Source organism: Necator americanus, chromosome X, assembly GCF_031761385.1.
Source record: "Necator americanus strain Aroian chromosome X, whole genome shotgun sequence".
Taxonomy (NCBI): domain Eukaryota; kingdom Metazoa; phylum Nematoda; class Chromadorea; order Rhabditida; family Ancylostomatidae; genus Necator; species Necator americanus.
The window spans coordinates 13,283,528-13,296,084 of record NC_087376.1 but is presented as its reverse complement, the minus strand read 5'-3'; the positions used below and the strand labels follow the sequence as shown (position 1 = coordinate 13,296,084).

At 39.0% G+C, this 12,557-nt stretch overlaps 2 protein-coding genes across 2 annotated transcripts; both read right to left on the bottom strand.

The window, feature by feature from the left end:
• Positions 1-7,021: 7,021 nt before the first annotated feature.
• Positions 7,022-8,845, bottom strand: RB195_022853 (uncharacterized protein; the record flags this gene model as incomplete). The annotated part of the gene is made up of 6 exons (XM_013448428.2): positions 7,022-7,396; positions 7,661-7,765; positions 7,918-8,043; positions 8,100-8,163; positions 8,582-8,736; positions 8,813-8,845. The coding sequence occupies 6 exons, from the start codon at positions 8,843-8,845 to the stop codon at positions 7,022-7,024; spliced, it is 858 nt and encodes a 285-aa protein (XP_013303882.2).
• A 2,704-nt stretch (positions 8,846-11,549) lies between these two features.
• RB195_022852 (uncharacterized protein) lies at positions 11,550-12,260 on the bottom strand (the record flags this gene model as incomplete). Its single annotated transcript, XM_064210094.1, has 3 exons — positions 11,550-11,640; positions 11,970-12,066; positions 12,242-12,260. 3 exons carry the CDS (start codon positions 12,258-12,260, stop codon positions 11,550-11,552), a joined length of 207 nt encoding a protein of 68 aa, XP_064065975.1.
• Positions 12,261-12,557: the final 297 nt, after the last annotated feature.

The window sequence follows — 12,557 nt, the reverse complement described above, 5'->3', positions numbered from 1 at the left end:
TCAATGTTGAAAATCTGATCATGTCATTTAACAGTTATGTTTGGGTTGGTACCATATGTACAGTAGAATCGCTAATTCTTCGACAGAAGATTTTTCGTCCTTTTTTCATAACTAACCCCAGTTTGATCTTCGTTATAAGATCTACACATCAATAGATTCGTGAGCGCGAGCTCTACCGATTGAATGTAACTAGAACTTTCAACATTTACCATGGAAACAGTTTCTGAAAAAATTACTTGCGGGTACACATTAACAAGGCTGACTCCGAGATAATTGCGCCCCAAGGATATATGATCTTTGAAGTGAACATATTTTTCGAAAAGTGAAATGATTGTCACATACTCGTAATCTAAGTAGTATTGCGAACATTTTGATATTTCTCACAGCTATAACTCCATGACTCTGAAGATTTTGTAAATTTGACTAAAGTGACATGTTTGAACTCCAGGAACGACCGACATTACCAGCTTAAAAATTGTTTTCTTGCAAAATATGCAAGAAAACTATTTGTTGTAGGAGCACCTTATCTCTTGGTTTTCCAGCTCAACAGGATTTTCTGTTTTTCGCAGCTAAATTTACAACTTCAGTATTTTGCATATTTTACTGCGATTTTTGACAGTTCATAAATCGCTAACAAACTAGGCTAGCCATCTGTCGGCGCAACACAATAGAGAACAGTTCTTGTCCTCTGAACTTTTCCGATTTCTTCTTTAATATGTTTCAACTGCAGTCAGTTTTGAACCTGCAAAGGTATAGAACTTTTCATGTGTATTTACAGAAAGCTTATTTTTTTTTTTGGAATTTATTGGAAGTTTCTTCACATATCATGTGGATATGTTTAATCAGGAAGAAGGGATCCACTGAATGGTGGTAATTTCAAAAAATTCTGTATCATTCGAATTTTCATCACAAACTACTTTTGTCTCTATGGGAGGTTATTGTCATCCAGGGATGCCGACCCACCAGATACCTAAGGACACACATCGAGCTACGGCTCTGTCACCGCATTGATTACTACATTTGAAAAGAATAGAATAACTACAGAGAACAATGTTCTTTTTACAAAACGAAATTTTTCGAGATAGTCTGCCTTATTTGTGGGAATTGCAAAAAAAAAATCTTTGCAAACACTAGAAATTGAAACATCTGATAATGAAAGTGGGGCTCCGTCTTTTTGAGCTGCTAATCCATGACGCAATTTTGAATCCAAATTTTGGTAGTTCTATTAAGATTTGTACTTCACTGATTCTTCTATTTGCTTCGTCATTAGATTGTTCCATTCCAGTCCTCGTAGAAAAAATCGTTTGAATATAATTATTTCTTTGACTTGATGACTTTACTTTAATTTCGGAGAGGGTAAAAGAAAAAGAAATAATGTGAATTAAAAAGGATAAAACAGACAATCCTGAAGAATATCTCTCTGTAGGTACAACATTGTTCTCTGTAGTTATTCTATTCTTTTCAAATGTAGTAATCAATGCGGTAACAGAGCCGTAGCTCGATGTGTGTCCTTAGGTAGGTACCCTTAGGTTGGTGGGTTGCCGTCCCTGGATGACAATAACCTCCTATAGAGACAGAAGTAGTTTGTGATGAAAATTCGAATGATACAGAATTCTTTGAAATTACCACCATTCAGTAGATCCCTTCTTCCTGATTAAACATATCCACATGATATGTGAAGAAACTTCCAATGAATTCCAAAAAAAAAGCTTTCTGTAAATACACATGAAAAGTTCTATACCTTTGCAGGTTCAAAACTGACTGCAGTTGAAACATATTAAAGAAGAAATCGGAAAAGTTCAGAGGACAAGAACTGTTCTCTATTGTGTTGCGCCGACAGATGGCTAGCCTAGTTTGTTAACGATTTATGAACTGTCAAAAATCGCAGTAAAATATGCAAAATACTGAAGTTGTAAATTTAGCTGCGAAAAACAGAAAATCCTGTTGAGCTGGAAAACCAAGAGATAAGGTGCTCCTACAACAAATAGTTTTCTTGCATATTTTGCAAGAAAACAATTTTTAAGCTGGTAATGTCGGTCGTTCCTGGAGTTCAAACATGTCACTTTAGTCAAATTTACAAAATCTTCAGAGTCATGGAGTTATAGCTGTGAGAGATATAAAAATGTTCGCAATATTACTTAGATTACGAGTATGTGACAATCATTTCACTTTTCGAAAAATATGTTCACTTCAAAGATCATATATCCTTGGGGCGCAATTATCTCGGAGTCAGCCTTGTTAATGTGTACCCGCAGGTAATTTTTTTCAGAAACTGTTTCCATGGTAAGTGTTGAAAGTTCTAGTTACATTCAATCGGTAGAGCTCGCGCTCACGAATCTATTGATGTGTAGATCTTATAACGAAGATCAAACTGGGGTGAGTTATGAAAAATAACTCTTATAACGAAGATCAAACTGGGGTGAGTTACGAAAAAGACGCGAATCCCCGTCTTTTTCGTCTTCGAATTAGCGATTCTACTGTAGTGCTCATTGGAGCCCGCTGCTTCACATTAAACCAGTTATGGATCAAACAAAAATAAATGGCTAAAAATGGAAGATTTAAAGTTGTTTTAGAAACATTTTCGTTCAACGTTCGCTGTAATATAATAATAAAAGTAAACCGTTCACCAACCCATGCTCTCCTTTTCCGTAACTTTTGACAATATTTGATTTTCGACCAACTACCCGAAGAAAATGGGTACATTCAGAAAAAAATAGTGTGAATGCGAGATGCTACATACTTTCTAGATGTTCCAAGAAAATAGTGTTCAGTCTTAATTACCTTTGCTAATGAAATGGTAAATGATTGTGAAGTGACATAGAAATGAAGTGTGTTAGCAGCGCAGACAAAATACAATTTAGGCTTCTGACAATCTAGTTTTTTTGCAACTATTTCTTTTTGCATTCATAATCGAGCTAACATTAATGTGCATTAATAGCACGACAGTGCAAAGTTCTCAAAATCCCATTTCAACCGACCGTATAATGGCTTGGACCACAGGTTTGAAAGAAAAACCTTGACAAAGAAATATGTTGCTGCAGAATACATAGTTGTTACAACCAATAACTCCTGATTAAATATGCAGAAACAAAGTTCCCATCTATGTAATGGCATTGACATTAACAATAACTTCTACTAGCATCCCAAAGCAAACGGTTGAGATCTATCGGAACTTGGTATTTGACGAGCATTCCAAAGTCAGGACCTCCATTTAAAACAAAAAGAAAGACATTAATCTTCTCTCCGTCGCTATCGCTTCTAAACTGCTTTAAAAAACCTGGGCAGTCTTGGCAGTCCGAAAATAGCCGGTGAAACTTTTCACATTAACCTGGGATTTTTGCGGGTGTCCAGTACTATGTCATCGTGCACAGACCACCTAAACGCAAAATTTAGGAAGAAAGCTGAGATCACGTAACTTTAGGTTCCACGAGTGATCATTGGAGTAAAATCGAGATATGATGGCTGATTTAGTTTCTATGGTTCGTCTACTTAGTATTTCTCCTTTAATAGGTAGAGATGATGTTTTATGTGTGTTCATTAGTGGCAGAAGACGTTGCTACGGAAGCGGAATGGTAAAAGGGCACAGCCGGATTACACCTCGTCGCTGCTCGTTCCCTTTGCTGTCGCGATACGCATGTAATCTAGCAATTAGAGTGCGATTGTTAGCCTTTCCTGCGATATTCTGTAATCGCCTAGCAGCAATATGTTTGCCGATCACTGGTCATAAAGGTGGTGGGAGAGAGAAAAGAGAAAATTGGGATAGGTGGATCTCGGTATCGTTTACGAGGTCATCTAGTGCAAGTGAATTTTTCAAATGAATTTATTATACAAAATGTTGTTACAGTCCAAGTAGTGAGGTACTAGGATCGACCATTGATAACCTCATAAGCAGGACCAGACTGACTTACTGATTGTCACGACAGCAATGTATGGTTATGATTATTTCCATCAATTTCGTTACCGTCGCACATCTATTGTAGCGAAATCACGACACAAAGCAAACAAAGTGATTAATCTGTGGTGGCATTCATACCGTCAGCCATCCTATTCTACACTGACTCATTTTTCTCCTCGTCTCTTCTGGCTTTTTAATTTTTTTTGCTCTATTCCGGTTTATCTATGTGTGAAGCATGTGATCAAAAGGGGTATACCGGCGAATTGAAACAATGCGTATTTAGCTGTTAGCAACTAAAGGTAATTCCCTTGATTACGGTTTTGCCAATTGTGGTTGACCGACCTGTGGACTAGGCAATTGCCTTGCGAACAATAGGGCAAGGCTAATTAGTAGGGGCTGGGCACCCCGCATGGAGGCTACGGTGGCGCTGTGGTCTCCTTCCAGTTAAGCCGATCATAATTGCAGCCCAGTCACAATACAATCATCGGTATCAGAAACGTTTTCGGCTCTTTCGAGATTGTTACTCCGTTGTGATCACATCTGGGATGATAAGTCTCAAATGATATGTTGTGTAGACTTAGTACACTTCGATTCGCGATAGAAAGTAGAAATTAGTAGGTTTTTCGGACGTCAATGATCTGCGGAAGAAAAGAGTAACATCTTAAAGGATTTCATTTCCTCTTTATCTGACTGCGAAAAAGATTAGGAAATATGGCTTGTTAAGCCAGTTTATGCTTTGGCAAAGTGCTGCTAGCAGGATTATACTTTGAACTTCATATTTTCATCGTTTGCCACGTTTGGCAAAGCGAAGAATTTTTCTTCTGTGGTTAAACTGAATGTGATGGCTTGATATTTATAATCTAATTTTCCCAGCCTTTCTCAACTTTCCTTTTCTGTTGCCGAGCTTACACGCAACAGGATAGTGCACAACTTTGCATGCAAGCCTTGATATGGGTCAATAATAGTAATAACATGAGTTAATATGGGTGTTTTGTAGCGTTCCTCAGTGTTGTTCAATGTTGTATTTCAGTTATCGGAAACCATGTGTTGTTCATCTTGCCGTGATTCCTTGGGATTACGGTAGGAAATGAGCCGCAAATTGGTGCACGTATACGATAGTCAAGAGTGAAATCAAAACATGATTAGCGTGGTTTTAGGACACCCCGCAGCGTTTCGAGCTCCGAGTTAAAGCGCAGCTGAATATTGAACATTTTCACAATTGAACATTGCTAAACAGTAGGATGAAATTTGAATTCCACGCCAAATTGTTTTACTTCCACGTTCGGAAGCTGACAATGGTTTTCAAGAAAACAAAAGATAAAACGGTTGATTGTGAATCCGACGAAGCAATTTGCTTGAAGTGAACTGCTTGTTTAAAGTATTTCTTCCAATGGTGAACGGAATCGCAACCGTTTTACAGTCACCGCGATCTACCGTTCTCTTACCCATTATCATCCGCCGATCTTTCTTGCTGCAGACAATTGTTTTTGATCGATTTGCAAGAAGCTTGTGTGCACGCACTATTGGTTCAGTTCTTTCGTTAGTTTTTGGAAGTCTTTCACAACGATTGTGGACGAATCTCGCGACAATTATGATTCAAACTAAGGGAAGATATAACATCACAAAGGCGGTGGAACACTCTTTGAGTGTCACTACTTGTCATGGGAAATGCTTCGATGCACTAATTTTTTGAGCATCCTAAACAATAATAACAGATTCTTAATGACAAGAAACTGACAAGCACTACACGCTTCATTAAAGTTTGTGTGAAGCGTTTGGCTAGCTCTGCTTTGGTCTAAAACTATGCATCGTGAGCGTTAGCTGGTTCCCCGCTCGCAAAATACATAGAAATACGATCCGATCGCTCGCAACGTCTCGTCAAGTCAATTTTTACCCTCACCATGTATATGTGAGGATTTTGGAGATTAGATTCTCTAAACATACTTTACTTGCCTTCCTGAAATCTAGTCATTTCAAAATTATACTTCTAGCTCTATCACTAAATGGATTTTAGAGCAGAGGATCGCGACGCAGTATTAGTCCACTTCAGTTATTCGTAATGGCAGCATAGTAGAGACAGACAAAAGACAATATGGAAGAAGACTTCTAACCGTATTTCATTCCAGAAATAGTAATATAAGCGTAGATTGTTAAGCGTTGCTGTACTCGTACGGTGTGAATGGATCTGCATTGAGCTATTTACAGAAATTGTGTATATGAAGATACTAATTGTATGTATGAACACTGGAATTTTTATAGACGAAAAACTCTCCTTTTGTGTTAACTGCCAACCAAAAAATTATGATTGAAATCAAACTGGTTCATTTTGGAGCGATACGCTTATTCTCCACAATTGTGTGGTGTCTTTCATAGAGTTGAACCTCGTCTGGATGAGAAGGCGATTCGGCACTAATGTATTGGGAAATACACCAGTGGTGCTGTCATGCGGCATCGCACTTCCAGTCAGCTAAAAGATTTCAAGACTCTCTCATGTGTACCACACATAACTGATACTCTCTAGATCACGAGAACAAATATTTGGATTCTTGACAGGAAAAAATCTGTTGTTTTATTAAATGTTAATCGATAAATCAACGAAGCTGAAACCAATTAATGCACTATATAATTCCAATTAAATTAATACGGACTAAATACAACAGATGCTACACAAAATCAGTAACATAGCCTTTCTCATAGAATCTGCTAGCGATGATGGTGAAACGAAATTGGTCCTAAGAATATAACTTAGCACAGCCATGTAATAAGTATTGATAACAAGAAAAAACTGTACACAAGTAAAGCCAAGTACCTTATTGTTTAATGACGTGCTGTGCCAGTTCATGCTTCCACTTACCATCATTCATTGCGTACTTTATGAAACACTCAGCTAAGAGGTATGATATGACACTGAGACTTTATCACATACACAATAAATATAAGTTGTGAGGCAATTGAGTTTCGTTTTAGCTAGGGTTTGAAGCAAACGCTAGCATTGGCACAGTGAGCGAGCTCCCTACCATGGACCATCTTTACTTCCCCTAACTATAGCTCTAATAATATTTCAAGGAAACAACCCAAAGAGGAGCCAATTCGGATCAGAGACGTCCTTAAAACCCGTTGGTCAGCTTAAGAAGTGACATGAGGTTGTGATATAGACTGTGTGAGTCCCATGCTTTCTAGAGAAGAGTAGGACAACTGATTTGAATACACTGACGTCATGGGATCTTTCGAGGGATCGTAGAAAGCCCGAAAATGAGTGGGATCAAGAGAAATCTCCGAATTCTCTGGCGAAGCCTCTACTTCAGTCTTAACTACAGGAGCTGGCGTAAGATAGTTTACTGGGTACGCGCCACCAAGAGGAGATTGACTATATTGTGAAGGAGAACTTTCGAGATATGGGAGTTGGTTGAGCATTTCGTAGCCTGTTCGAGGGTACAGTCCGTAAGAGCCGTCAAAGGGATAGGGGTTGCTGCCATTCCACGCAGGTACTGAGCTGTACACCTAAAAGAAAACACATATATGCGTCTCGCCAATCTAGAAATATTGAGTCAAAGTGGCTTTATAGATGGAAATCGATGGAGTGGGGTGAAGTATTCAAGAGTGGGTCGAGAACAAAGCAGCATTCAGACGGCGCTGTGACGCAACATTGATTGCGTGAAACGCACGCACAAGTTGAAAGTCGTAGCGATAGCGTATTTTTCGGCCTACCAAATCATAGAGCAATATATCCTAATCATGCAAAATTTGATGAACATCTGAGCGAACCTGTGGTTTCAAGGAATCTAACGCTGAAAATGGTCCAACGGGAAGCTGCTTCTTTTGAAGTGCTTTGGTTTTCCTTCTTGGACGATATTTGTAATCGGGATGTTCCTGTAATTATCTAGGATACACCAGTGTGAAATGCGTAAATTCCTTGAATGCAGTCTATATTTCTTGTAACAGTGCTACGCTAGTCAAAATAAACATAGACACGTGTTTTTTGATTACACATAAACCGATGCAATGATTAGAAGATACTTTACCTTCATGTGAATTGAGCGCAATCGCTTTGCCTCATCAATAAACGGCCTTTTCTCGTTGTCGCTCAAGCACTTCCATTCAGCTCCTAGCCTTTTGCTTATTTCAGAATTGTGCATCTTTGGATTCTCCTGGAAGCATTATACAAATTATAATAGATAAACGAAAAGTTGTCATTGCTTCCGACCTGAGCCATAAGTCTGCGTTTACTTCGACTCCAAACCATAAACGCATTCATTGGGCGTTTTACCCTGAATATAGAAGTGAGTGTGAAATAAAACTAAAATCAACTGGATAGAATTCTCTGAGGAACGCTCTTGTTCGCAAAAACTGTGCTCAACAAATTTCAATTAAAAAAATACAAAAAAAAAAACACAGTGGCATTGTTGCACTTCTTTCAACTTCTTTTAGGTAACAATAAGTATCTTGTAGTAACTCTAAGATTTGAGGCCAAATTTACATCAAGGAACTGCTCGACATTTTTCTTGTTATATCATTCTTAACTTAAGTTACAAAACTTCTTGCAGTATGCAACTCATTTGACGGCCCATAGTTCCTGAAGGAAATGATGAAAAACAAATATTAAATAGCTGTCAGAGTCAATTACTCCATATACTCAGACCAGCGTCGTACAAGGAGTGTTTTCAGAAAAGCGGCTGTATTTCAAACCTGTCATCGTTCTTCTTGTTGTCTTTTCCTGAGTCAGGAGAGTCAGGACCTGGAGAGAGATCATCGGATATACCCTGAGCCATTAACTGACTAGTAGAAGTAGGTGGTAGATGAAATCCACCCACACCGGGCCATATCTGGTTGTAGTCCGTCATCTGCTAAGCAATTTTCAAAGGTGGCTGCTGACCAACAAGTTAGCTATGTACCAATCAAGAAAAAAAGTTTTCACACCTGCTTAAGTTCGTGCTCCATCATGCTCATCATTGCAGATGGTACTAGGATGAAGAGAAGAAAAAATTCACACAATACAAGATATTATCGGTAGAGGCGGAACGGGCTCGGCACCACCACACCAACACAATAGAAGATCGGCGCCTGAGTGCGCCCCAACAAAAGTAGGAGGAGCAAAGCGATTCCACCAATCGCAAACGAAGAAGGGCGTGGTTCTCTACCGTCTAAGCAGCGACGTCTCTAGGTGCTAACAAGAGGATTCGGTGATGGCGGCAAAATTCTCAGTGTTGATGGTGAACCACCTTATTAAGATAATGGGAACCGAAGGCAACGTCACTAAAACCATGCATCACCGAAATAGTCGATGAAAACCAAGTGAGCCAAATTTGAATTCGGGTAATTCGCAATGAATATTGGAGAAGTTGAGATCAGTGATCAAAGGTTACAGATGTGTTGCTTAATCGAATTCCTTAGTATAGAACGTCTAGATCTACGTTCAAATGGTGGGTGTAGCTCATTTTAACAGAGAACATATAATAGGAGAAATATCAGTTTTGAAAATTCTGAAACACTGCTTGCTATCTTCATGTAGAATTCAAGGATATGCAATCAGCCAAAGATATACTGTGAGGTGTGGAGAAGAAAGCGGAGAAAGAATAAGTCTTAATATATAGAATACACTGAAACAAATGTAGTATTGTTGTTTAAATATGATATACTTGAAGATTGTAACCGTAGTGAAGAGTTGTAAATGAAAAAGGAACTGCTTATACAGACCATCTATGTATTGACCCCAAGGCTCATAATCATCCATTTCGTATCCTTATAAAAGAGAACAAGGCTGCCAGTAAGAATAATTCGTAATCCGTTTAGGACTGAAGGCCGCGACTTTGAAAATCCTCTAATCGTGCGATAATCGTATGATGGTTCAGAAGGGTGTCGCCATTCGACTGCTGATTGTATTTTTTAGTTGGTACGCATGTATAGTAGGGGTGATGATACTCTACCACAACTTTATTTCTGTTGAAACAATTTGCCAATTCTCACTCAATAATGATCAAGGAATATGAGACAAAAAACGAATGCTCCTACGTCAATTAAATGTTTCGTGTTGATCAAAACTCGAGCTATACTTTAAGCAGAAGTAGTGATTTGCCCTTAAGTCCACATGTAGCTGCCGCTACTACAATTACAGGCCGACAATTTTCATTTCCTCTTCACGTTCATCCACTCTTACGTCGTTGTTTGTCAAGACGAAGTCAACTCGTGTTTACCCGGCAGTAAAACGGAACGAATCGATCCAAAGAAACTACAGTATACCAGTTGAGGAAAGAAGTCCCTATGCTCATTAGTGATGATCGACACAAATAAGCCCCTACGAATAGATAACTAGATGGTGATGGCCAAGGGGAAGCAAGCCATTGCCACTCACCAGCTTCTATATCAAAGAAAAATGCGAGAGTTTGAATTATGAAGCGTGATAGAAAAACATTTGCCCAGCATCTAGATGTTCCTATTTCGCTACTATTACTTTAAATGCGAACTGTTCAACGATAATTGAACTTGTTATTTTAATTGGATATCTACCCGCAACTTCTAATTATGGAAATGCTTCAGCGTTCCTTTCATGTGAAAACGAGCGAGTTGTAATCAGATAAAGCAAAGTCAGAGCACATCTCTTCTGATTGAGATGAGAAAAGTCTTCATATCTATATATTCGAATAAGAACATTCAGCCACTGAAACAGTTGAAAAACAAAAATGCAAACGAATAAAGAAAATGGAAGTATAGCATTGAGAAATCTATCGCTCACTGTAGGAGTCTGGAAGGACATAATACTTGGAAATAAGGATTTCCAGTTATTTCATTGCACACCTGTTTGCTATTATAGCCGGCTGCCATGGCAGAGGGGTACGTTTCAAATATTTGTCTACACCTAGTGGATATCGATCAATAATGGAGAACTTCACACCAGATAGAAGCCACGAACTTAGCTATTTGGCAGATCTAGTTCCTCCCAACATGACCCATGAACATAGTCTCTAGGAATTGTTACAGAAAACGAATTAGCGATGGGGCATCAAAGTGTCTTTTCAGAGCAAACAAAAGCGAAAAGAATGTTTCCAATAATGAAGACCGAACTGAAGTTCACAGACATGGAAACTATGGCTTGAAGTTTTGTTTTGCTCGCTTATTAGTTGGAATCTAATGAACGTTTACTTAGATGCGCTAATAAGGAAAGCACAGACGTGATATAATTGGACCCCTGTATTGAGCATATCAGCGAGCATTGGGAGAAAAAACTGGAAATGTGCTGAAATAAATTGAGGACCTTTCAGCATAAAACTGGTTCCAAAGCTTGAGTGCACACAAAGCTTCATTTAAATGAAATCACAAGTGAGAAAATACACATATACACATATATATGTATGTATATCAACATATGTAATACATGATGCGTACTAGAGGGGAAAACCAGTTGGAGGCTTCACTAATAGTAGCAGTTATTCGACAAGAACACAATGAAGATCAACCAAGGAGTTGGGTCGTTCAATCGACGAGTAAATGCAACATGTAGTTATTCCCAGCCAGTCAAGCAGGTACAGGAAAAAAAACTTGGAAACTGAGGAAAATTGGAGAAAAGATCTTGATTTTTGCGAGAAAAAGTATGGACAGCAGTAATGAAATCCTATAAGTTGCACGCGTTTTGAGGATCAGATGAATTCACAGTGACGAGTCACATCAAATGGACAAGGTCAGAACGATCAATGGTCGTCGAACCTTGAACAGACAATTGCACCGTAAACGACGATTTCGAGAGAAGATTCCTGAATGAGGTTCAATGAATGCGTGTGAGTACGAAATAAAAATTACTTCCTGTATTACACAAAGAAAACATTTTAAAACCCATCAATTTGACGTAGCCGAAGAAATGAAGGAAGTATTGAAATGTTGAACAAGTTAATTAGGTTCTCATTGCATTGAGATCCCAAACCCCAAAAAATCTCGACAGTGCGTCGATCTATCAGCGAATCGGCAGATCTCGCTGCGACTGAAATCTACTGTAGCCCGAAGAATATCAATGTTCGGACGTGACTCAATGACTGAGATACCGTATAGCGGAAATGATTAGGACAGCGCAGCATCGACCACACACCTGCATGATGGCGAAGGCATGTAGAGGCATTTATAGACGAAGATAACTCTGGAGAACATGCAACAGTAATAGTTGTAGGAAGCAGTAATACCCGAACCTGCAACTAGGACACGACGAGCCGCAGGATCTGTCTCGCACACTCTGTATAATGGCTTATGCGGCGCATTGTGGACGCCAATCATTACAGCGCATTGTTTCTTTTCAATCCACCGCTCCATTCCCTCTATTCAGTCTTTTGTATTCGCTTTCAAAGGCCGGCGAGGCACACTCACGCACCAGTCGTCTTCCCATCACGCCCTATTCAGAACGACCACGCCCAAACTCGGGCTAAATATACGTATCGACTTCACAGTTTATTGGCAAGCTTTTCCGAAGATTAAAGATCATGTAAAAATGCGAAATCTAGAAGTTTGCATAGCTGCTGCAAATACATCGATATGTTGCTGCACGGAGCAATTCACTACCAATTGTACTGAGAAAACCATGCACAATTTCGACAAATCCTCCAGCATTTTCCAAAAGAAAAAGAAGCGGCGTATTTAAGATAACATATTTAAAGGAGTTCATGCAATTTAGTGGGATCGAGAA